Source organism: Hermetia illucens, chromosome 5 (genome assembly GCF_905115235.1).
Source record: "Hermetia illucens chromosome 5, iHerIll2.2.curated.20191125, whole genome shotgun sequence".
Taxonomy (NCBI): Eukaryota; Metazoa; Arthropoda; class Insecta; order Diptera; family Stratiomyidae; genus Hermetia; species Hermetia illucens.
This window is the reverse complement of record NC_051853.1, coordinates 58,976,596-59,003,440: the sequence shown is the minus strand read 5'-3', so window position 1 is coordinate 59,003,440 and position 26,845 is coordinate 58,976,596. Positions and strand designations below refer to the sequence as shown.

The 26,845-nt window shown below is 40.5% G+C and overlaps 1 protein-coding gene across 4 annotated transcripts; it reads right to left on the bottom strand.

The window, feature by feature from the left end:
• Positions 1-947: 947 nt before the first annotated feature.
• On the bottom strand, positions 948-13,483 carry LOC119658336. 4 transcript variants are annotated; one of them, XM_038065679.1, is made up of 2 exons: positions 13,288-13,445; positions 948-1,800 (listed from the first exon to the last, which is right to left on the bottom strand). In XM_038065679.1, the coding sequence occupies exons 1-2, from the start codon at positions 13,289-13,291 to the stop codon at positions 1,334-1,336; spliced, it is 471 nt and encodes a 156-aa protein (XP_037921607.1). In that variant the 5' UTR covers positions 13,292-13,445; the 3' UTR covers positions 948-1,333. The 4 variants fall into 4 exon arrangements, with proteins under 4 accessions (XP_037921607.1, XP_037921608.1, XP_037921606.1 ...); XM_038065680.1 differs by lacking the exon at positions 948-1,800 and adding an exon at positions 1,938-2,473 and having other exon boundaries at positions 13,288-13,480; XM_038065678.1 differs by lacking the exon at positions 948-1,800 and adding an exon at positions 2,637-3,201 and having other exon boundaries at positions 13,288-13,446.
• Positions 13,484-26,845: the final 13,362 nt, after the last annotated feature.

Genomic DNA, 26,845 nt, shown 5'->3' with positions numbered 1-26,845 from the left:
CTTGATAGAAGGCAGATTTGCGCATACATATTGAAGAAAATGAGGAAAGAATAAATCAGGACCCTTCACTGATAAAAACTTGTGGTGGCCTTTCTTTCAAAAATCATGGCAAAGTTTGTATGTCATGATTCACCCTAGCTGGGCAAGGGTATGGAGGAAATGGAAATGTGGAACAAAAAGGAAGGGTCTTCCTCCTCTATAAGAATTGTAACAGTCACTCCCCTTTATATGATTTTGATGTTATAATGGCAGAATTAATTTACAGTATTCTTTCGGAAGCAACAGTTTCCTGCTGGGGTAAGGTGTGGAATCACACACCAGAAAACCATCTTGGGGACGTCGGTACACCAATACCACTTACCTACCTCGTTCAGTACTAGATTGATGATCATAACAACCACAAGATGCAGTTTTTATGTCCAGGGAGCAGGTTTTGGACAAGATACTAATTGTGAGATTTCGGTATAAAATGAGGACTTCGCCCCAATGGAAACTTCAAGGCAGAGAAGGAGACTTTCGAGGCGCAACTGAATGCAATCCAGGTGAAGTCTATTGAAGGTGACATTCCGACCGTGATTTATAAGCTGCCGTCTAGATCCCAGTTTTGGACATTTGAGTTTAGAACACATTTCCGATCCATCCTTCCGGGTTTTGTTACGATGTCACCAGAGCCTAAAAAGCTGACTGTAAACCGCGATCCATTGCGATCCGAGACTGCTTGAATACTATTAGCGTAGACCTCGCTAGGAGAGAAGTGAGTACAGTGAAAAGTGAGGCTGGATGAAAACGAAGTCCACAAAACAGCAATTGCTGCTATTTTATTCTCACACAACAAGCTGTAACACGCAAGGAGGTGGATTCATTGCAGGAAGTGAATATGAAACAAAACATTTAATAAAACTTTTAAATTTTATTGAAATTTTTTCATTAAAATCCAACCTAATGCATTCAAATATGTATATAAAAATATATAAAGAAGCCTAAAAAATTCTGCATTTTATGCCCGCCTATTTTGAATGCAATAAATCTGATTCCTTAACGGAATAGTATTGCATTCAGAAACATTCCCGTCGAAGCCATACGTGAAGGTGGTAAATTCAAAATTTCAAAGCGTTATAAGATATCATACGTAGTCTCTCCTTGCTTTTCTAATTTTTGAATTTTTTTTTATCATCACGGCTTGAACACACGATATTCTGAACTTCGCACATCCGTATTCCAATGGCCCCGAACAGCGGATGTTTTCAAAATGCAAGTCATTCGTTTCTTCAAACTATTTTTAATGTGAAAATACCATGGAGTTGCGCAGTTATGTTCCTCCCCAGCTCCCATCCTAGCTTATAGTACAACTTCCACAGCACTTGGGCTTCTTTATAACCAACGTTTCGTAATGCGGAAATGCTTTTTCGGCACCTTCATGCACCACTAGAAGGGCTTTCTTTGACGGCCATATTGCTCCAGGAATAATGGCACCTTCAAGTTCGCCCGCTTTCGTACGCCCAATATACAGTTCTTCGCCCTCTGCCGTTTTACCTGATATCAATGAACCACCTGGTGTTTCGCCATTCTGCTCTGCTACCCAGATGACATTTTCCGCTGCCAAAATTTCAAATTCGGTTACTGGTATCACCGTTCCATTCAGTGTAGTAAATGCTTCTTTTTTGGCCATGTTTATGACACATGGTAATAAGTTGTCTCCCTGCTGGGTTCGTCCAACATTCAGTACGTTGCCTTCATGATCGCGACCACAGGATGCTGTTTTCTTTGGAAGAGGGCGACTAATTGAAGTTTTTACCCACGCTGAAATAGAAAATACAATAAAGATTGAAATTAGGTCGAAATTTTGACGTATAATTAGTTAGAAGGGGGCAAGTAGGGGTCTCAAAAGCATAGTACCATACACGTAAGGTTTGCAATGAGGCTTAATGAAAAAAAGGTTTCATCGGTGTCAAATTTTATTTCAATTTTTAAGTCTACAACTTCAGGTCTGGTAAATATAAGAATGCAAGGCATTACGAAACAGCGCAGTTTTGGCAACACCTCGTTTTGTCGTCTATCACAAGAATATCATAGTTGAGGAAACGTTTCTCCTCGTTATTATGTACCAGGATGAGGGCCTTCTCGGTCCGCTGCACTTCTCCTGGAAGTAAACAATTCTGTACCAGTGTCCGGCCAACGAATAGCTCTTCACCGTCCTTAGTTTTTCCTGCAATAATGGCTCCTGCAGGAACATAGTCTCCTTTCGTCTTAGTCCACTTATAGCGTTTATGGCACAATACCTCGAACATTTTGATAGATACTGGCTTTCCGTGAACCATGATCCAGGCCGTGTTTTTCACTGGATTTATCATACATGGGTGTATCTCATTATGATAGATGGCACGTCCAACATAAACCACATTGCCGTCTTCATCAAGGCCCCCTACAACGGCATGTTTTGGCATTCTCCATTCTATGTGAGCATTAACCCATGCTGAAAAGAGTAAGAATGACATGTGCTGTGAAAGCGTTTAGAGAAAGGCATCAGCTGAAAGGTAGGACATGCAGGACCTAGGGGAGGGGAGAGGGCTAAGCTAACACTGGAGACGTTACAAGTGGAACTTCAGGCACACCTCATTTTGCATAAAAACAAACAGTTTCAGTTATCGAATGGGAATTTATTCATGAAAAACTATCTAAAAAGATTTAAAAATATGTAAATGGTCTTCATGTTCACTGTATATCAAAGTATTGTGCAGCTCTTACAACATGGGCTATTACAACTGCATGCATCACAACCGGCGATCACAAGAACCTCGTACTTTGCATAAAATCTCTCCGATTCATCATAAGCCACATACAACCCCTTTTTCGAGGGCCAAACTGCTCCGGGTATAAACCCTTTTTCGATTGCTACACGTCCAATGAACAACTGCTCCCCGTTAAAAGCTTTACCACCGATTAGTGCTCCGCCGGGAGTGTTTCCATCTTGATCTTTGACCCAACGGTAGGAGTCACCTGCCAAAACTTCGTAGTCGGTAACGGCAATGGCCTTTCCATTCAAACTGGTCCAAGCCTCCTCCTTTTTCGGAATCACATAACACGGCAATAGGTATTCATCGACGTGGGTTCGGGCCAGATAGATGGAGTTACCTTCAAGATCGCGGCCGCCAACAATAGCGTTTTTTGGCAGGGGTTTTTTAATATTTGATTTTATCCACGCTGAAATAGAAATAAGTAAAACGCATATTAGGATTTCATTAGTTTGGACTTAAGGGGTAGGGGGAAGTGGACGAGCTGGGGGATGATCAGAGCATTTTGCTATGAAAAGTAAACACAGACCGATGAAAATTCATTTATTTTAGGTTACAATATCTTATGTGGTGTTAGATCCTCGAAGTCATTTAACTCTGAAATTTCACTTGCCCTACTTGGGTAGGATTTTTTCAACTCGCTGTTTCACATAAAACGAAATGGACCTTGGGAAGGGGTTGCAACGCTTTACTTACAAATAACCAGGTCAATTTAGTTTTGACTATATAAAAATAATATGTATATGAGAGCAAATAAGAAACTTACCATTTTGATTAGTGACAGCATCTTTTTGGGTAGACTCTGGTTAGAAATGAAAATTCACAAGCACTTTACACCTCACCACACGTTTGTTTGGAGGACTTGGAAGTTTCGAATGTAACATCGCGACCTTTATCTTTGAAAATTCAACAAATTTTTTGGAGTTTATGATTAGCCCCAAACCTGTAGAGAACTGAGGAACAAAATAACGATTGTCTTCCAAATGGTCAGTTCCCACTTGATACCAGTCGACCTGGCTTTCAAGTTGTGTTTGAATACAGCCAGTAACACCGGCATGATCAACTGGTTCACTATCAACTTGAACACAAATATTATAATAAATATGGCATACTCGTCGTTCTGGGTCCACGTATCTTGACCTGTTTAGATTTTAGCCTTTTCTCCTAATCATCTTGCCTTGTACTTCCCATTATGATATTAAAAATCGACCCTACCCATGCCCTTTAATTGTTGGAACTGAATGTTTTGTTGCTAACAATTGAAGTTGGTGGGGATATTCTATCGAAAAAATGGACAAATACAGAGGTTTCTGGGATATTAAGCTTTCGCCGGGGCATCGCGAACAATTTACTCTCAAGTCAACTTTTCCACGTCATCTATCCGTCACGACTCGTCTTTTGGTAAGCAAAGTACCGTTTTTGTCATTAACAGAAGTGTTTCGTATCCACATTCCTTATAATCAAATGCAGTTTGACGGATAGAACACCATAAATCCAAACAGACACCAGACAGCCTGGTGCTGAGTTATGTGATGACATCATCGGTTATTTTGCTGCAACCAGAAAAGGGTTAATGCGAAAAGGCCTAACTGTCAGGATTGTGACAATTGTGTTCCTAAATTTTAGATAGCGACTAAGCGCACTAGCTCGACACAATTTGGCAACCTCTTTGGAAGGAGCGGGCGCTCTTTGGAAGTCAGTGAGCTGACTAAATCCTACCTGATCTGCTCTAGAGTCTCTACCGCAGGCCCTATTGATTGTTATTGTTAACAAAAGCTGCTCTCGAGATTCGAGATTAAAACAGCTTGTCCAAACGTCGTATCAGGCAGTACGGTCTCTGGTTGCATCTGAATAAAACAGTGTTTGACGAACAACTCCAACGACGTAGGCACTACCACTGTTAGTGAAATTGATCTGACTGGAACGGTGCTGTCAGACAATGGCGAACTGCCTTATGAAATTGCGTCACAAATCAGCCCACCCTGGATAACGTGACGCTCTACCACTGGCGTCCTTTCCGATCGACGTATTGTCAAGCGTCCCAAATCCATACCGTACCGAATCGATCTTCTCTCCTTATTGTCCTCAATGGTTTCCAGTGCTGGTCGAGTATCAAGCCAATAAACGCTGCCTGGCGGTAGTAGCAACGAAGACGTTGCGTTGCATCACTTGCGTACCATGCACACGTCGAGAGGACATCCACAGTCGATATGGGGTGATTGCATCCATCGTCGAAATATTTCTCCCTTGTCATTGATCCAACCAAAGAAAAAGAAAATAAGTTGGTTCTTGGCTACTACCACTTTCATCAGTGTACAGAAGGGAATAAGAGAGAGAACAATTGGTTCACAAAGTACAGTGAAGATCGGAAATGTCTTTAAATTTTTTTCGTCTTGTTGAGCCACTGTTGTACAAATCCTTTCAATTTTCAGCTTGCTTCGTTTTAATTTCCTTCTCTATTTTAGTTTCTATATCTTGGATATCCTTTCTAGGGTCATTTTGATTTACGAGCTAGGGAAATGTGCCTAGGCACAACAATTTGTGGGCAACACCCTTGTAAACTATCTGACTAACGAAATGCTCGACTATGACCTTCAAATATTGTAATCTAGAACCCTCTCTCTTTAATCTCAGTGAGAATTCAAGCACGACATGCTGTACAAAGATTGGCTTACCTAACGTCCGTATTACAACAACCCTACCAAGTATGCTACCCAGTATGCTTGCAATCTCAAACTTTGACGGGAATTTCAATAAGATCGGTTGGACATTCTTGACCTGAGCGAAATAAAATCGTAAGGATCCTAAATTCTGACTCTCAGGACGCGGAAAGCGGTTTCAGACAAGAGGTTGGTTAGGGCATCCTGGTCTAGGGTAAAGAATTTAATACAATAGTACAGTACTATGAACATACGAGAAGCTTTCAATAGGAAGTTGAACGCAATCTAGATAGGGAAGACACTTTGACACTGATCTGAAGGGGTCTTTGATAACATTTTGGCCAAATATATGAAGGCGAAATACGGGCTTGGAAAGTGTAAGGGCAACAGTAAGAGATTTATTTAGCATCCATTAGCATCCATCACCTTGTCCTTTATAGCGCGCACATTGTAAGAGCACGGAGTCTGCCACAAAGGTAAGTTAATTCTCAACTGATGAGTTACCTTATGATCAGCAAATAAATCTTGGTGTTAATTTTTGGATGTGCGCATATAAAAAGGCGGGGTCACCTACTTTTGCTAGCAGCTTACATCTGTGCATACGCAACTTTAATAAGGGAGAATGTTGATGTGTTCTGGGCAATCATCACAAGTGTGTGCTGACCATATCATAAGGTGATTCGACAGGCATAAGAAATAAAAACCCTTATGATCGCGGCAAAAGGAAGAGAATGTGACTCGCTCGAGCTCTACTATCGTGACAAATGTAGCGCTGTTCAAGGAGAATGTTAGGTAGGTACAGCTTGGGTCGATATGCAACTAAGTTGGATATATCAGTGTTAATATCAAGCGAATCTCTTCTTCAAACCTTGTCATAATTGTAGGTGAATCCTTTCCGGCTGCTACTGCCGCAGTCTCCGTAAAAATCCTACTGCATTCCCCACTGCATTCCCTCTGTTCTGGAAGGAATGATACCAGTTGATGTACTGCTCGGTAAACGCAATTCCGGTTCGTCGTTAAGTCTGACCTGCCTAGCAACCCCATCACAATCAGGGAAAGACTCGATCATTCAAGCCATCCTTGCAAGAGCTGCCGATCTAGACTATTCCACCTCTATCCTTATGTTGCGGGAAAACTCTGTTTGAGCCCTTGACCAATTAGAAGTTTTCAGAACGCACGTTGATAAAAAAGGTTTCTCGAAGTCAGCTCCTGAATATCATTACTGTCTTCTGTTGGTGGATATAAAGGTCTGGTATTTAAGACTGCTGTATGGAGATAACCAGATACACCTACTGCGAATTCCGGAGGAGAGGACATTCCCTCTACTGGTAGATCTGCCATTTTGGGTTTTACAGTCTGCTTCTCATTTAAATGGATTTTGCGCAATTCCTAACCCATTTTATGTACGCTTTGGTAAGTAAAAATGTAGTAACATAACGGCATGTAAGGTGCCTCAATGATGATTGGCCTCATGAGTTTACTTAATTATCAATTTTACCACAATAATGGAGCGCTTTTGATTAAATGAGATGGGAATATTCCTCTGACTCGTAAGAGGTCAAAACTAACGACGAGACCCTTAGAATAATGTTAACTCAGGAATTCTGGTCTCCTTGGCTACAGAGATGTGGCGCGGCATGTGACATCAAACACAGAAGAGGGCGTCGATTGTAAATCGCCTCTTGAAAACAAAGGATGGGCCACAACTTATGGGATACAAATTTCTGCGAGAGCATAATGAGCTGAGTTCAACACGAACATGATGGATTTCATATGAAGCAATAAATTTAAGAAGAGTATAGACCCTACGCTCTATGATCTTGTTTCCAATCTCTTGACTGCTACGTATCAAAGACCACTTCCCAATCGGTCAAGGCTATAAACCTTAGTGAAATACCTCCCACCCTGTTCTTCACGTCCCGATATCATTTCGTTCAAAGGTTGAGCTTGAGAATGTTATAAGCCTGGGAATCCAGGTGCTGCTTGTTTTTCAACGGAAAAACCCAACATTTAGAAACGACTATAAATTCCCGCATGATAGCCATCTCCAGATGGATCACTGAACCCGATTAGTTCAATAATATCCTCCACCTTGAAATGCGAATTTGGCTAAGATACTTCAAGGAGCATGATAGATCCAAATGGCGAAACCGATCGCGACGAGCCGACCCCGCTTGTGAACTAGACAAAGGGTGAAGAAAAGGAAGAAGACTTCAAGGAGCATCATACCTTAACGAATTCCCTCTACACTGACTCGGGAATCATATGAACCAAGTCTTTCCTGCGACTACTTTTGAAGACCGATTCACAGCTTTACGGCATTTAGCAGCAGTCATCCGATGGAACCGTATTTGGAACCGCTAGTACTCGATCGGCATGAAGATGGACGATTCCGTAGCCTACATAACGACGAAACCTATGAGCGATACCATGACCGTCAGGTTGTGGATAAAATCCGACTCAACAGGTTACGGTGGGCGGGTCACTTAATCCGTATGGGTGAGGATGATCCAGCCCGAAAAGTCTGTAAGGGCAATATGTATGATAGAAGATACATAGGTATCAACATGTCATAATTCATTTACCTATATACGGTATTTCCCAAAAATCATTGGGGCCCTCGGCTTGATTTAATGAGGTTTTGTTACTATGATGGCTTTAAATCTCACATATAAATATACAGAAGAGCCTTAAGAAACAAGCCTATGGTATTCAAATGTAGCGTTAACTCAATTTGCAGACTGTGACATTCAGAGTTGTAGCAATATTATACCCGCATGGACTCTTAATCCCTGACCCCCTAAGCATTTGAGTTCCCATTGAAAGTCCTGAATAACGATATCTTCAATGATATTGTCAGGTATATACATAGCAAGTCAATATTATTAAATAAAAGTGCGCTTTGTGCAAAATTGAAGTGTAGCTACTAGATAAATCTATGATCATTTAGAAGGGCTTTTTATTTTCAATCAGAAAGTAGAAAGAAAGAAAGTGATCACGTTCTTTTTAGACAGGAAAATCTAGTTGAATGCCCACGATATTATCTGCAGTTTCTATAGCGATTTTTCATATAGATAGGTGAACTTTACAGTCAAAATAAAATTTTATTTGGACTACATCACTACACATGGTTTACATTTCACCAAAGTTAGGATTTCGTACTGATGTAATGGTCGACGACAAGTGTCATACAAGATCCTAATCGTATTTCCGATGATTCGTACCCGCCATGAAGTAAATCCCCTGGAGCAACTTTCCCTGACAATTATGAGTACTTCGCCATTCTCAGTTTTACCAACTACTAACGTTCGATAAGGCAACCTAGGTCCGCAACATTTAACCCAGCGGCAAACTTCACCACACAAGACTTCATATTCTGGAATATTTACTTCCTCATTGTTCAGCATTGTGACAATCTTTTGGCGTGGAATTACACAGCACGGTATCAAGTCGCCCTTGTAATGAGTTCGGCCTATATATATTTTGTTACCGTCCATATCCCTACCACCGATAATGGCATAACGCGGCAATTTTTCGTTGGAAGTTGTTTTAATCCATGCTGAAAAATATAAGGGAAGAGAAGAAAGATATGTTATTCATAAAGGTATGCCATTATCGGTAGTTTTCTGGGACAGTTGAGAAATTAAGCACAAAGGAGTGAACAGAAGCATTCATATAATTATTTATATCAGCATCAAGTTCTTGCAAGGTTTTAAGAAGAATGCCACCGAATATTGGAGACTGCCAGTATACAGGCCAGTTTACAGCCGGAGCGCATATTCGGCGTAAGCTTGGTGACAAGCGGTGCATGTCGCATACAGCCCCCAAATTGGAGAGCTACTTACAAAAGAGTCTCCCTAAGAGCTTGTTGAGTCCTCGGGTGGCACGTTCTTGAAAACATTTTAGCCCCGCTCTATTGATTGACCCACGAAGAACTTCAAAAGAGAGTAAACGCTAAGTAGTTGGCAACAGCAGGTAACATAAGAGCATTGGCAAAAGAGTCGTTGGTCCTGCAGATATATTGCTAACAGCAAGGTCTGGACCATTTACATGATATTTTTTCACTGTCCTAGATTTATAGATGAAAAAAGAGGTCTGCACTTGACATTAGGTAGGACTGTAGCATAGCAAAATATAGTTGAGACAATGTTTGTATGCCAGGAAAACTGCAGTGCAGCTAACGATATGATATGGTAAGATGAGTAGAACAGAGGTGTCGACGATGATGCGGTTGCAAGCTGATGGAGAAGGGGAAAGTTGGCAATAGCTTGGATTGTTCTGTGATATAACGCTTTGTGTTTGTTCTTTGCCTCTTGTCAGGGGTAGTTTTAGTGGATGGAACCCGTATACACATTTAAATATGGTCCGGTTCTTTCAGGAAATGTCGACAGGTTGTCAGAGACTAATCATAAATCCCAAAGAGTAATATGGTGGAGTGTACTTTTCGTATCGAGGGAAACAAAAATCAATCGTTTTGCTTTCCCATTACTTGTAGTTCCTTTTCATCAAATGACAAGTTGATAGAGTTCTTTGACGTGAACGTTCCTTTTACCACTATATCGGTGAAACAAAAATTGTATAACCAGCAGGAGCTCCTACAAGGAGGAGAAACTCCTTTCCCTCCTAGAAGCTTAGTTTCCTCAACGGGGAAAAAATCCCTATTTATAACGTTAAAATACTACACTGTAGAAATGCTTTCAAAAGAGGCTTAAAGAGCCCTAGTGGGAAATCGTTTATTGTCACCGTTTATCGAAGAAAAAATTAAGAAGAAAGAGCTAATAGATTTTTTGATGAGTGCGGTAGTTAGACGTCGTCGATGAAATCCCGAATCTCTTCAAGCGATCTTCAAATATATTCAAAAGGAATAGGGTCCAGTCACTGTTCTTTCTTTTTTTGGATCTAAGACAAATAAATAAGAAAGAAAAGAAAGAGTTTGATAACCACCGAGAAATAAACAATGGGCGATCCTAATATACTCGAAAAATTTTTGGACCAAAATTATCAATCCTTTCAGCGTAATCTGACGCCTCCATATTTATTCGGTTTCATTGGTAATGTCTGAAAGCGTCTATATCGTTGAAAAATATCAAACTGAACGAAGTAGACACGAGAACAGCTTTGGTGACTTAACTTTGCTTTCGTAAGATCTCCAAAACTCGCTCAAGGAGGTAGTATCTGTTAGTTTGGAGAATAGTTTCGAGTAGTCCTTAAGGTTAAGCAAAGTCAGGTTTTTTTGCCAAACATGTGGCACTGTGTATTTACGAGTTTCTTGAAACTTCTTGCCGTTTGACGTTGGAGTTCGGTCTGACGGTACATTTTTTCCAATGTTTGCCATTATCAGGTATTTAAGTTGTCCGAATTAGAGTAGAATAGCGGAGAGTTCCTCCAGAATGGTAGGACCCATGAAAAATATGTCGTTGAATGCAGCATTGGCAATGGTTTTAGCTGAAACATCGAAGACGCGTCTAACTTCTGTTGAAATACTGTCCGCTTTAACAACGCAATGATGGGGTAGGTAGTAGTGCAGTTGGGGAATGTCTGAAAACTCCTGAATGTGACCCACTTCCGGATACTCGTCCATGAATATGATTTTCTCCTGCCTTCTTGCGCTCGAGCCATGCCACTATACACATGTAACACTCCTGGATCAATTGTGAAAGGCAGCGCAACTATGTAGATATCGTCCCTCTATAGTTCGCTTGGTCCACTGGCCAAAGTATGCATCACATTTTTTTTCCATTTAGTGATAGGTAGTGTTAGTTGTGGAGAATACCGTCTAATCTCCAAAAATGTTCTAAGTGCTCAGAAACCTTTTGTACAGGTCTTAGCGGTATGGCCAGGTTGGTGGCAATCAACACTAGAATGCTTTTGAATGGCTTTTAATCGATCTCCTGGTGTGAGCTTGGGAAAACACTTCCAGAAGGAAACCGGATGTGTGGTATCGCAATCATTGGCGCTGCAATCCTATTGGATCAGGGCCTTGAAGTCTGTTAGAGTGCTTCATTCAAGACCGTAATGATGCACTGCAGGATTACAGTATCCTATAGGAGGCAATGTGCACTCGCCCGTGATTATTACCTTGATTAGTCCCAGGTATCCACTTCCACCTGAGTCGACTGGTATCCAACGTCAAATCCCGATACAAATCCAAATGCCACCGGCGAGATTTGAACTACGACCTTCCATACGACAGCCATCTGCTCTAACCACTAAGCTGTCCAAACTAAGCTAGGCTTACTTGCTGTGGATGGTCGCTTCTCGTCAATTCCCCTTAATTTGGTACCGAACAGGCACAGGAATTTTGCGAAAGGCTCTATGTCAGTGATCGCTCATATAATGTGTGTGTAGTTTTGCCGAACATTGGTAATAATAGTTGCGGTAAGAGAAGGTCCCAAGTATAGGTATTCCAATATTTTCTTACTCCTTTAAGCACTCTCAGATTGTATCTTGGGTTGCTCTGATCTTGCTGCAGTCTCTGTGCTGCGAGACGATTTTGAAAGCAGCCTTGAGATCAGTGCTGCCATCAGCAGCCTCGGGTTTTCACACCGCTCTTAAACAGTTGCCATGTTTTCCTCGGATATGGGTGTTTACAACAAGGTTCTCAATACCGGTCACCGGGTGGACACCACAATTTTTCGTAAGCAGGCAGATCTCACACTGATATGAGGTAGGGATTTGTAAAAGTAGGTGGTGGTTTGCCAAGAGCTGCCACATACAATTCACGGGATAGTACTATAAGAATATATGCTCCAAGAGAATCTCGGTCCGATTATTGGTCCACAACAATGGTGGTTGCTCCAAATCGAGCAGAGCATAGAATTCCGATGTACAATTGCAACACGTATTGTTAGTTGCGGTGAAGGTGTTACAGAGACCTTATATATACTAGTACGAATGCTGTGTTAATCATGGCAGACATCTGATTGTGGTCTCTAAACCAATCTGCATCCGGACTCCACCGTGACATTATGTGTACCCGGCAGGTACTCGTGACACCGTCATGACCTTCATGTTACCTTCTCAGAAGGTGTTTCAATGTAGGGTTGCCCTTTATGTTTCCAATTGCTGGCTGACTACCAAACGCAATGAATTTCGCTTCGCGGTAATGGAGGGGATCACGTTCTGTTGGATCAATGGCGTAACACTCAATGATGCGAAACGATGGAATCCGTAATTGATATGGTCTTACAACCAAATTGAACGAACGAAATAGTTGCAAAACAGCCAAGACATCGGTTGAAGCAGCGGCAGCTTGGCATGCCATGAAATGTCATTTAACAGCCTCCTGACCCCACAAGGGCCAATCCTATAATTAAGGGAAGCGGTGAATTTGATCTATACGGGGAGACCAGGTTACCGATTGACACAACAGCTAAAGAAACAGAAGTCAGTGCTTTCTATAGTTCATATTTTTATGAAATTTACTGAGTGAGAGTTTTCATTATATGCAGCACCCGCGGCATTAGAGATCTGTTACGGTTACAAACCAACAAAATTTTGCACTTTTGTTAACTACATTTTATAAAATAGATAAATTCTTTTTGTTGCTGAATTAAATAGACGAGTCACTTAAATAGAGGCTGCTTGATGCAATGAGTATTTGATCGTTTTGTCGGTTCTTTCTTCCAGAGGATTTCAGTGAGCAGCAAGGATAGGTCCCAAAAATACTCATTCAGTAAAGCTACAGATAAGTTTATTACTTGAAACTACTTCCTTTATGTGGAAAGATGCATCTAGTTTAAATGCAAGCTGATAAGCCACACATGAAACTCAATATGGTCTCACGGTCTTTATCAAAATTGGGTAAATAGAAAAATACAATAAAATGTACTTACGCATAATCTCCTTAAAATTTTGCAGGTACTTTTAAATTTTTCCGAAATTTCTTTTTATTTTTATAAATTTAAAAGATAAAATTTAACATTAGCCGAACCCGATAAAAAAAAGTCGCGTGTTTACAACGGCACTGAAAATCTTGACTGAAGAAAAAACTGTCAAAATTTTCAGATGCTATTTGCATTTGTTCGAGAATCATAGTAGACCGCATTTAGCTGAATAAGTTTGCGATTTGCAAGGAGTTTTTCATGTTTCACAGGAGAAAGTGCTAGCCTTCACCTGAGGTAATACCAAACTGAAATGATAATTGCGGTAATTATTTTTTTATAGTTTAAATTTTCTGTGAATTCTCGTCCATTATCGGTTTTCGGATTAGAGCAGAAGAGCGGAAATATCTACAGCAACACTTAAAATTCAACATCCAACGGGGATGAATAATATCCACTTGAAAAGATAATCAATTGCGGGCAGGGGTTTCTTCAGGCTGGACGACTCCAGTTGTGAAGCAAACCTGGTACTAAGTATCATCCCATTCTCCCTTACCTTCTGTTTAATTGCGGGTTTTAAGTGTTTTACAAACGAAATGTTTCATTTTATGTGCTAAATTGGTTGTGCTCGCACCTTTCGCTTTATACCTTTGACGTTCAATAACGATATCCTGCAAAAACATTTGTTCGCTTCCTCTTTCGAATCCATGTGGCTGACACCTAAGGGTTGAGAATTTCGCTGTATATATCGGCGCAGTATCTCCATTAACTTTTTTGTGAAAGGAAAAACCCCAAGTTGATGTATATAGGAGTCAACATATAAGCATATATATGAGAATTTATTCATTAGGGTTACTCACTCATAATACCATATGGCTGAAATATACACCTTGTTTGGGGCATTCTTGGGCCATACATGGTAGAAACAGTCGAGCGTCTTATACGTTAGGTTTAAATTCGCATTCTCTTATGGATGTTTATGTTCGCTTCCCTTTATCCTTGTTTTATTCTCTGACACTGTTATTAAAATGGGGGATGGGATTATATCCCAAAACGTTCTCCCAAACTAATTATTGGAAACCACAATGACAGTGCTATAATACGTTCCGGAATATCAAAAGTTCCCACCTAAGTACAGTTTCGCTCGCTTGCTTTTTTGTTTAGCAACGTAACACGAGCGTCCAGTACTTAGTACTTCAAATGCCATTCACTAAATTCAAGTTTCATGAGATTGGGATGGGCGAAATTTGCACCAGGATGGTCCCTATTTTCCGAGATATAAATGTAATCGATCACTTTGCTAGCCCAGACGCCGTGCTTGAATGAATTAATCCCTATGATTGTATCTTCGTCAATACTTCCTTGAGGTCTCAGCTGTTATCAAGGAGTCACCGAGGAAGTTTTAGTTTATCTTTAGTATGCCAGCTACGAAGAGCCTGAAAACCAGGCCAAAAGGCGGAAAAATCTTTGTAAAGGTGCAGTCTTAGTACACTGTAAAGTGCAGAGAGTGTTCAAATGACTCGCTGATAAAATATTTTGAACGGTGTAAATGTGGTTTCAAAATACTCAACGCAACTATTGACCACTTCTAGAGGTATACAAGCGGTTAGTCATACTTCAGCATAAGTACAGTATTTTGAAAGCATTATTGAACGAAGCGGCAGATAAAAATGAGGCGTCAACTATACAAGTTATAAGCTTATTACACCGGGACCAGTACAAAGATGAATGTAAACGTCCATGACGAAACTCAGGGCAATAAGAACAAAAAGTTGTCGAAGTAATTTGTATGTGATACATAGAAGCTTAGACGATATCTACTAGGTATATAAAAAAGTTCGCTAAATGCGAATGAAAAAGAAGAATTATAGTTGTAAAAATGACATTAGTTTTCTGTCTAATCTCCCTTAACTTCTATACACTTGTTCTAACGATTCTATCATTTAAGGATCCTATCTCGTTTATGACAGTTGTTACCTCTTCTTTTGATGAAAATGCATATCCACGTACGAATTTTTTGAGGTGTGGGAGGTGTGAGGGTGGATGCAACAATTCGTACTATAACTCCGGGAGTTTTGTAAACTTTGTAAACAGGTGCTTTGTGCTGATTCAAAATCATTTTTTTCTTCCCCAAACCAGGCCTTATCACATGAATTTTCATACACAGTTAATCCAGATGGATGCAGTTGTAATCTTGGTTTATTGTTTTTGCAGATTGCAGGTAATCAACTAACAAAATTCCTTTAGCATCCCAAATCACTGACACCTTTTTAACTGATTTCAGCTCATGAACTGGCTTCGGTGCTGAAGATTTGGGTGAATATCACTCTCTAGCCTTTTGTTTCGACTAAGGATCATGGTGAAAGATCCAGGTTTTATCCATTGTAATGACGACGCACAAAATTTTTGTTATTGTTCCTAAAACGCTCCAAATGTTGCTTAGAAAATCGCATTTGGCTGCGTTTGTTAAAGAATTCAATTGATTGCGCGCACAGTTTCCAGAAACCAAAAATTTCATTTGGGATATGGCTTACCCTGCCCGCTGAGATGCCTATGACCTCCACTAATTCTTTCTTTGTCACTCGACGGCTTTTCAAAACCATATCCTGTAGTTTTCTTATGTTTTCTGAATTTGATGCACTTTTTGAGTGTCCTGCACGTGGATTGTCTTCAACGCTTGTACGACCTCTTTTAAATTCACCAGACCACTTGTAGAACATTGTTTGCGAAGGAGCAGATTAACCTAACACGTTTACCATTTCGATATAAATGTCTATTGGCCTCAAACCTTTTTATTGTTACAAAATGCACTGACATGCCAACATAGAAAGGCTTGTAAACCAACGCAGAATTGCCAGATCGAGTTGAAATCCGGAACATACTTTAACGACAAGTAGAATGCTACAATCTAAATTAAACCCCAGTTATAATATTGACGGATAAGTAGCGTTTTACGAACTTTTTGATATACCTAGTAGAAAGGGGAGCAAATAGTGAGATGAAGGCAAGCGCATCAAAGATGCAGTCCAACTTCGTGGGGAAAACTACTAGGTTACTCATTTGATACGTATGAAGAAGTAAGCTGAAGGGATTGAAGGAGTTTATCGGATAATGTTTCTTCCGGAACTAATAGCAGACACTAAAGATGGTAGCAACGTCAGCAGCAAAAATCAAAGAACCAACAACATCGAATCACACTAGTCAAACGAGAAATATGAAGATAGAAGACTAGAAGTTTAAGATCGTTGATAATTTCCTATTTCAACTTACAAATGTCTAAATTCACGGCAAGAAGTGCATACCATTTACACTGACTTCGCGAAAGCCTTCGACACTGTAAATCACAAGATACTTCTATCCAAACTCTCGTCCTTAAACGTTCCCATACCACTAGGTTTATGGCTTGCCTCTTAGCTTTCCAACCGATCCTGCCGCGTCTCTTTTGGCGGCTGTACTTCCCGCTCCTTCTCCCCTTCTTCTGGCGTCCCACAGGGGTCTATTCTGGGTCCTTTGCTATTTTTATTTTTTATTAACGACTTTCCTCCCCTCCTTACTTGTCCCTGTTTGCTCTATGCAGACGACCTTAAGCTGTTTTCCGCTATATCGTCGCCTATGGACTGTGTTTCCCTTCAGAATAACCTGGACACTCTGGTTCGTTGGTGCTCGACTAATGGTTTAGCGCTAAACGTCAGAAAGTGTCACTCTATGTGCTACTCCCTAAAATCCTCACCGACTTCTTTCTCCTACTCGCTTAACGGACATTCCTTATCCTGCTTAAATTCCACTCAAGACCTCGGAGTCACTTTCGACAATAAGCTCCGCTTTGACACCCATTGCCTCGATGTTATCAATCGAGCGGCAAAATTTTCAGGCTTTATTCTTCGCTCCTCTTCTGATTTTGACTCCATCCAACCCTCCTTAGCTCTTTTCAATTCCCTTGTGAGGAATCCCCTCGAGTATTGCTCCGTGATCTGGTCCCCCACTCGTAACTGTGATTGTCTTGCCCTTGAAAATGTGCAACGTAAATTCACCCGTTCTCTCTTCTTTAAGAAAAGCTTCCCTCGTGTGGATTACCCCTCCCGCCTCCGCTTTCTAAACCTTCCCTTCCTACAACAGCGTAGATCCTATCTGGATCTATGCACATTCTTTAAACTTTCCTCGGGCCTGATGGACTGCTCCGCCGCTGACGAGATCACCTGCCGTCCTGCGTCTTATAACACACGTAACGCAGATATTTTCAACGTGCCCTTCGCGGAGCTCGAAGTCTATTTTCATTCCCCGATTCCCTTTGCCGAAATTATAATGCAAAACAGCTTGGTCCTTTTAACTTCCCTACTTTAAGTAGCTTTAAACGTAGGATAAGTTTTTTGCTTTCTCCTCCTCCTGAGGACAATAATTAATTGGAATTCTCTCTGTTTGTTGTCCGTTAATTAAATAAATAAATAAATAAATAAATAAAAATTGTTTCGCTGGAAAGGTGTAGTGGGCGGTCGCCTAATCCGTATAGGTGCGGATGATCCAACCCGGAAAGTGTATAAGGGCAATATCTATGGTAGAAAAAGAAGACATAGCAAACACCGCCTCAGTTGGACCGATGGACAAGGTCAGGACGTCAGACAGCTTTTTTGGGTATCGAATTGGTGGACCTAGACGTAAAACCGCGATGTCTGGAGTTCCTTACTAAGGCAGACCTAAACCGGATACCGGCTGCTGCGCCGTTGATGGTGGTGAAAAATTAGTGTTGCTTCGAAAGAAAACTCGTTGCAAGGAAAAAATAGTAGGTGAAGGCGGCTTTACGGTTTCTTAGCAAGGTAGAGGCAACTCGTCAGACGCTACCTCACCTCTGTCCTGGGAGCACCGTGACCGAAGCGGCTTGCATATGTTAAATGTTCCTTCATATAATTGGTAATAATAATAATTGATTACGAATTATATTGAGCGAAAATCCGCCCATACTTTAGGGCAAAGCTTGGCTAGAGCTGAAAATATTTTGTTCAAGGATTCAGAGGTGCTTAGTCCTCATTCACTTGACATCAGACCGGACCAAATCGGGAGCAACTTAATCCCTCTTTTTTTGGTCCCCGGACCCTTCGCTTACGGCTTAGCACCCAAGCTTAAAAATAATAGTATGCGAAGCGGGTTTCTCGATTTCTTACCTCAATGGTCTAACGCAGGACTCCATTGCTAGTACGTTTGGTACGTGGCTCCAGTTGAGGGAACCTACTATAAACAGCAATTACCTTTAACCAATTTCTTGCAGGCCAAAAATTGTTTTCGAACAATCTATAGTGGATTGTGTGGATCAGCTAATGAGACATTTACGATTAAATGCAAGTCGAAGTAGCAGCAGTCCTTTGATGATCTCAACTTGTGAATTCAAGCAACAATATTCAAGCTATTGAATCCGGATTGGAGCTGAGGTTCTGGAACAGATTGGTGTTCTGCGTTTTAAAACTGGGCCCAGTTGCTGCTAGTATGCCCAGAGAACGAGCTGACCGACCACTTCTTTTTCTAACTATCCACTTTTCTGAAAATGGTATGAGGAAGATTTAGGGCCCAGCGATGGTAAGGGTACAAGTGTCAGCTCCTTAAGAGTGTAAATGAGATGGAGAATGATATGGGTTGCGAAATCAGAAACCTAAATTTTCGGCAATGGAAAATCAGTCGAAATGCTAGATCTCATTTTTGTTAAGGGTGTATTAGTTTTGTCTGTTTTGTCCTGCCCTGTTCGCTAGCCTCAAGAGATATTCGACCCGTTGTTGCTGGTCAAGTCTCTCTTTAGAGTTTGTTATAGTTCAGGTATTATTAATTTATCGTGCAAGGGTGGGACGGTTTAGTATGACGTGAGAGACCGTTTCGTCCTCCTTATTATAAAACCTGCATGTTGGGTCTCCAGTATAGAAAATCTTTGTATATAGATGTTTCCGTAGAGGACAGTGACTGGTTACTAGAGCTACTGCTTTCATTTTGACTTTATTCAATTCCAAAATTTCGTCTGTTTTCATTCACCTTCCATGTTGAAGCATGAATTTGCTGTGCCTATTGGTGACGGTTGTTTTGTATAGATAGGGTAGTTGATTGGTCTCTCATTTATCTTTTGTTTTCGCCGTCGCAGATTTGAAAATTGCGAATGCAGGTGGGTATTCCATTTTTGAAATTATTTATTGCGGTGAGAACCTTTATTTTCCATTTCTTACTCCAACTTTGGTTAGCTTTTAGTTGTCAGAGTTTCAAGGTCCTGCTAGTTCTTCTACACCAATTTAAATCCGGTCTGAGGTGATGCAATAGCTTTTAGGAGCGTCACGCTCTACGGGAGAATGTGAATTTTAACACGCTTCTAGTTCCTATGTATGGGTTCATGACACACCTTTCAGCCCGAAATACAGTAGTGTGTCGGCCTGAGAGATGCAGTGAGCGTGTTTCGAGTTTATTTCATCTAGACACCATAGTGTTAGAGTTTTCAGATGCCTGCCTGCCCAGTTGCTCCACCTCTCTAATTATTGAGATCTGGTTCTTATTATAGATCCCCGGCAGAACTTTGGCAATATGGTACGATTTCTCGTTTCCAGAGTTTGGTTTATGATTTCACACCATTAAGTATGGAGCCTGAATGCAGTAGAAATGCCTCTCGAGTTAGGGTGGGTATGCTCTTACCGTTGACTGTTCTCCAGCCTTATCCAGCCTTTCTTTGCTATATCTTTGTAGAGACCACGCACTACCGTCTAAGGGGCATGGCATGTTTTGAGGGAGCAGCTCATTAGGCTGATACGCTTGGTTCATTGATTGGTGGAAGTATGGGAAGTGCTCCACTCTGCTGAAACCTCATCTGTGTTCTGTGTAGAAGATGTTCCTGTAGCCGACATATTTACCGATATGCAGATTGCAGAAGTAACAGTAGCCTCTCCTGCAATTTCAAAAGAATACGACCCAAATAATGTATCCACTGATCATGCAATATTGGCGTTTTTGGGTATGCAGCAGTACTTACTGGTGACGAGAGGAAAAACTACCATATTCGAAACTATTGAAATTCTCTTCCTTCCTTAACTTTATCTTACAAATACTAGAAAGATACAGCTTCACTGAAGGTTATCTCCCACCATAACTACTACGAAAGCCTACAGCGAAGAGGAATTTGATTTTGTTTTTCAGGGTCAGTTGTGAACTGAAGTTTTCACTAACGGCTGGTTTGCGTATCTCGGTTGATTTGCGGAGCATAGTATTTGCAGCATTGGTTTGATTTCTAACTTTTTCGGGGGAATATAGTAATAGAAAACAATATCTAGAAATATATCTCAATACTACCATTCAGTTGACACTGTTCAGCACCAAGGTTCGCTCTGCGTTGCTATTTGGGAGTAGCACATGAAAAGTGGAACAAACTGTTACTCCAAAGCTCTAAGCTTTCTTCAACCTATGTCGCGGAGAGGACTGGTCTGAGCTTTATATGTTGTTGTCTGGCCTTTTCACAACTCAGACGAAGATACTACGCGAAGGTTTTCTGCAACGAGAATTCTGTGCTTGCCTATGCCTTTAGGGAATTTTCTAAGATTGGTAAAGACCTGCGATCACCCCATGCGATTTTAGAGTACATAACTTCTACCTAATCATTACTTCTCTTATGAATATTTTCATTAAAAATCTTTTTTGAAGAGGATTTATTAAATTAGACAACATTTTATAAGAAAAATTATTCCCGTTACATTGACAGGTGTTACGAAATTCTTGAGCTCTGAAGAATGGAAAAACGCTCCCTCTCGTCGACTGCTTGCAACCGACTTCTTGCAACCTCAATGATTAAATAAAGTTGTCTGAAATCCGCGCACGGTTGTTGGCAGCCAACAGAGCCTATTGCAGCTTACAAAGACTGTTCCGCTCGAAACGTCTCACCGTAGGGTCAAAGCTCTTACTGTACAAGACTATGATCTTGCCAGTCCTCATGTATTCCTCGGAAACTTGGGTTCTTAGCAAGAAAAATTGCGAACTCTTGACCGCGTTCGAGAGAAGAATCCTCCGAAGAATTTTTGGCCCCCTACATGAGGATGGACGATTCCGTAGCCTACACAATGACGAAATCTATGAGCGATACCATGACCGTCAGGTTGTGGATAAAATCCGGCTCAATAGGTTACCGCGGGCGGGTCACTTGATTCGCATGGATGAGGATGATCCAGTCCGGAAAATCTATAAGGGCAATATCTATGGTAGAAAAAGAAGATGAGGCAGACCCTGCCTGAGATAGAGCGGTGGCGTAGGTAAGGACGCCAGACAGCTTTTAGGGATACCAAATTGGCAAGCCTAACCCTAATACCTGTTGTTGCGCCGTTATGATGATAATGTTTGAAATTGACATGTCCACGCGAATATCACTCCATCACAGTAGATTGCGCCTAATACAAGACGTGAGTGCTTGGAGCTGTCACTCCCCTCGCAAAATTAAATTAAGAGTGGATCAGTTCCAGGACTAATCGTACTCTAATTGAGTATATGTGTTGACGATGGTGTTTTTTCTCAATGTATGGCTACTTCCGACGCGTCCTTCAAGCTAATCCTAGTTTCTTCCTTTCTTCTAAAGGCACCATCGCTTTGATCATTTAAATATAGAAATACCGGCAGAAGCGGCGATGGTTTGGTATGGTCGATGATAATCTGAGAGCTTTTCCACTTCACCCGGGAGAGATCTGCGTCCGAGAAAAGTGGCAAAGTCAGTCCAGGCGAATCATCCAGCCACCTTTTTTGTCTCTGAAATAACGGTTTCTTTAGGTGAAGGTCGAACTAAATTCGCTAGTGACGATTATATTGACTAACAAGACGTTTGATGCGCTTTGAGAAAGGAACTCATATGACTTCCAATAATTTGATCGAAAATTTTCGAAGGAGGATAAAGCGACGAAGGCTGCTTCGTGTTCGTAGCTACGTGAGGATTCCCATCAAGGTTCTTTTTCTCATAATACATAGTTTAGCTAAAACGGGTAAAATGTATATTCATCCGTCCATCTCACGGCGGGTAGCTATAATGAACTTTTGTGCACCCATTTTGAGAGAGTGTCCATCAATTGGAAACTTGAATCTAGGCGGATTAAACAAGAAAAGCCTTTAAAGGTGATGACGGACACGCGACATTTTGAAGTATAAAGAATGTTGAACCTACACTTCTTCTGCTTCCTAAGGAGGGGATTTTGGGATACTGTGAAGTTAACATCTCAATATCCTAAACTAAGTTGGTGTATCAGCAAAAAAAGCTACAAGTGCTATCACAAAATTTTTAGGAGCGTTGCCTCCTTGGTCATTTTCACGACTTCATCAACCAGAGAAGTAGGTCCCCCCCAGTGTTTATTGTTTTTGGTAGTCGGCCAAGGTGCCTTTTTCATTGAGATCACTCGTTGAAAACAAATCAAATAAATCAAAGTCTTCCCTTTATTGGCGCATTAATATCCCATTGTTCGCAATTAGAACTATCATATCTAAGTCAATTTGATCCATATCAAGACCACGTTTTCTCCCATTTAATATTGGTCAATTTCTCATAATTAATCTTATCATTTTTACATGTCATTCGGAAGCTATCATAATGGGCAAACGTTTGTCAAATTTTCAGGTTTGCAAGGTAAAAGCGCCGTGAAAATATTGCATTTTGAAATGGAAATGAAAAATCGCTTTAGAAATTTCTTTGAAATTTGAACAGTGATTTCTTCGAAGTGATGGTGACCTTTGCAATTGAATAAATATCCGCTCATATGAAATTTAAGTAGTTTCCGAAAGTGGTTTCAAATCTGGAATTTAATTATAAGGAAGTAGAAAATTGTGATTTTATTGTCCATTCCATGTAACGATTTTCCTCGAAGCGAGCAGTGCTATCGACCATTACACCGACAATCTACGATCGTCAAGGGGACACCCCGTATAGTGAATTTTTAACTCTTATTTCATTGATTGACACGAAGCTTTGTGCTCGAAGGATCAGGTACATATCCGAACGCATTTGCAAGAAATGTTTTGACTATCGAAAGGTTTTCGCAGTACTAGCTAGGCCCGAAAGAAACCCAAGGGCGGTTCTCTCTTACGCAAAGTAATTCACAATAAAATCTAAAAGTCAACGAAACGATTACCGATACTCACCATTGTTAAAAGTATCGAACAATTTCCTATCAACACCTCCAATTTCCACCGAAACAATAGGAAAGATGTTGATTTCCACTTTTCCCATTCTGTCAACAAATTAAACGTGCAACAATGACAGCTATAAAATGTAACTTAATATCCTCAAACAACATGTAGAACGGGCACATCCCCCATAAATTAACTGAATTATCATCGTCACATCATGCCTTTTCCACGCAGGGATTACCCGGCCACATTGTCCCCCTGACTTTTCGTTGTGCCTGCCGGAGCATAACTCTTGATACACAAGATGTCAAATTGGAATGCCATAGCAATACCCTGCGGTATGGGGGAGGAATATAATGTGAACCGAACCGTCATCAACATACTTTCACATGCTCGCCATGATTGTTACGTACCCTAATAACTGACAGTGGTGGCGTTATCCAAAATAACTGCCGCGTTACCGCACCAAATAGAGTCGTTCTGAATGACAGTACAGATGGCGGTATGGATACTGGGGATTCGTCCACCTCCCACTTGATTCCAGAGGAGAAATCTGATGCTTGTCGCGGAATGAGTTTTGTATTAAATTTTCAACAGCTTCGAGCTTAAATTAGTACATTGTTGGTGACGGACGCAAAGGGATTTGCGGAAAGTTGGAGGGGTGGTGGCATGCTCAAGTACATAAGTATAATAGCTTCTGCATATCCATTTAGTGCAGGAGAAATGAAAGGTGCGGAATGGACATAACTAGCAACATGGACAAGGTAAAGATGTTAATTGATGATATCAATTATCGGTGATATTACAATTTTTTTAATGTCCCGATAAAAGCTGTCATACTGTTATTTAATAGTTGTTTCAGGATTAAATCGATTAAAATTTTTAATATAAAATTAATTCTCTCTTATTTTTTAAGTACTCCAGTAGTTGATTGTTGAAGTTGTTGAAGAGTTATTTTGGTTGAAGTCTGGTCATATCTGAGTTTATTTGCGTAGTAAGTACACTCACACTAAACCAGTGTTTTGTGAACTTATATATTTGTTCATCCTCTTCATCAAAATCTAACAAAATAATCCTTCCCAATTGTCTCGACCCATTGACTTCAAGCAAAATTTCATATTTGTGTGGATTATTTTCGGTTGCTTACCCACTTAACGACCATTTTGAAGTAATGACATGTTTCTTGTCGGTACAAAAAAGAGAGTGTGTGGCCTGTTTACTAAATTAGATGAAATGCATCCAAGGAGTTCTGAGAAAATTTTGAGTGTAGTTACACAAAATCCTTGGTGGAATTCTCATATAAAAGGAAAAATATTAAAAATTCCTTTCGGACTCATGCATCCTGTACGCCAGGATACCCTTGAACGAGAAGTAGCAAAATTCATATAAAAATAATGCAAATCCCTTCTACAATTGAACTTGATATTATTCAAAACAGGTATGAATTTTCAGCAAAAAAAAACAAGTCGGGAAACCGGAAGCTGGACGCTTCAGGTACGAAAGGTTTTGTGTATTTCTTAGTACGTAGCACATAATATAGGCATATATTATGTGAGAATATCCACTTTCGGATGATATTGACATTCATAGTCTTGAATTTGCAAAGAAGCGACAACTTTGACGTATTATAACTTTGTTAGTAATAGTCCGATTTCCACCAGACTTGGTAAGATCATGCTCTATATTTTATCCTATATTGTTGCGAAATTTCGTAGTCCTAGCATGAACTTAAGGGGGGTCTTGCAGCGAATTACTAAAAATTATAGTAATATACTATTATTAACTTTATTTGTGCAGATATCAGTGTGGAAGGTATTTCGGAGCCCAGGCACCGTGTAGTGGCAGCCTCTTGATTTTTTTCAGATTTTTCGGTTGGGTAGTTTCTGAGAATGGGCCCCGTAAAAGAATGGTCACTTTCAACCCCCCGCCCTCCCCACCTTTTCAACAAATGTCAAAACTAAGCCCGTTTTCGAAAAGTACTAACCGAGACCTTTAATTTGATACCCCACATGACTATATTTGATGAAAAAAAAAATTACACCCCCCTTTTTCATGTATGGGGACCCCCCCTTAAATTTGATGTAAGAGGATGTAACTTACTGCATGCGTGAGCGTTCACAGTTCCCACCTTTCTAACAAATTTGGTGTCAATCGCTGTAACCGTTTCCGAGAAAAATGCGTGTGACGGACAGACAGACAGACAGACAGACAGACAGACAGACAGACGGTAAACCGATTTTAATAAGGTTTTGTGTTTACACAAAACCTTAAAAACAAACCGAAAACTGAAATTTTGGCGTTTCGAGCATGAGCGGTTTTTTTCCCGCAGCGCTTAAATTTTGCGATTGGAATCTTCTTCTTCCAAAATCAAATGTATAGAAACGTAGGATACCTCAAAAGGTCTCCATTCTTTTGCTAGCCATTACCAACGACTCTTAACTTTCGTTTGATCAAATTAAAAATTATTAGAAATGCTTTCTTGTTAATGATGGATAATATTGGATTAGGTTTAGTCTTTAGTTTTCAATAAATAGTTTTTCAAACATGAAACGATAAACAGTGTTTGCGTGGCTGGTCAGTAAGCACTAGAGAATAATTTGGCCCATACTCAAACGTTCAGGACTGGTTAAAGGAAAATCGGGGAAAATCGAAAATTATATAATATATTAGCGACAGAAGACGTCATTCGTTGATTCCTTTATTTATGGCGACTAAGAAGTGGCACCTTAGCGAGTAATAAAAGGAGCAAATAAGAGAAAAAAACCAAAGCTGCCATCAAATTGCAAGTGAATACCACAGACGTGGTACCAATCCAATATAATAAACCTACCCATAAAAAAGACAAACCAAGGTCGAAGGGTATTCTGATATAATGTTTGGAGAGTAATAAGTTATATTGAGCGACGAACAACATCATAAGTAAGAATAAATAATGAGTTTATTAATGTTTTTGATACAAAGGTTAGATTCAATCAAGGGGAACTTTGCTCTCTAGTCTGTAATAAGGAATATATCTGTTGATATAGAGAACACTTTACTGTACGAGTCTACGCAGACTATATCAATATTCTGTCAGTACAGTACAGTACAACTCCGCGTTATACCTGATTCTCCAGTCTGATCCCTCTCGTTTGCATCGTATAACTTGGCATTCAAAATGTTAACTATATTTCGGATATTTTGTCACTGTCTAAGTCATAGTTTACTTTGGTTAGGTTCGGAGAGCCGCAGCTACCATCCCGCAGGTCTCTGTTAGGCTCATTTTACTGTCCCCTAATATTGCCCAGCAAAAGGCTTTTGCGAATCTGAGTACATTTTCCAAAGGGAAAGTGTGCGCAGATTCTTCCTTGAAGTACCAAGGTATTTTCAACTGAGGTCTGAGGCGACCAGACTGGTGCATATGAAATGCAGGGCGGTCTCCTCCTTTTCCTCACATTGGCTACATATAGCCGATGTTACCAGC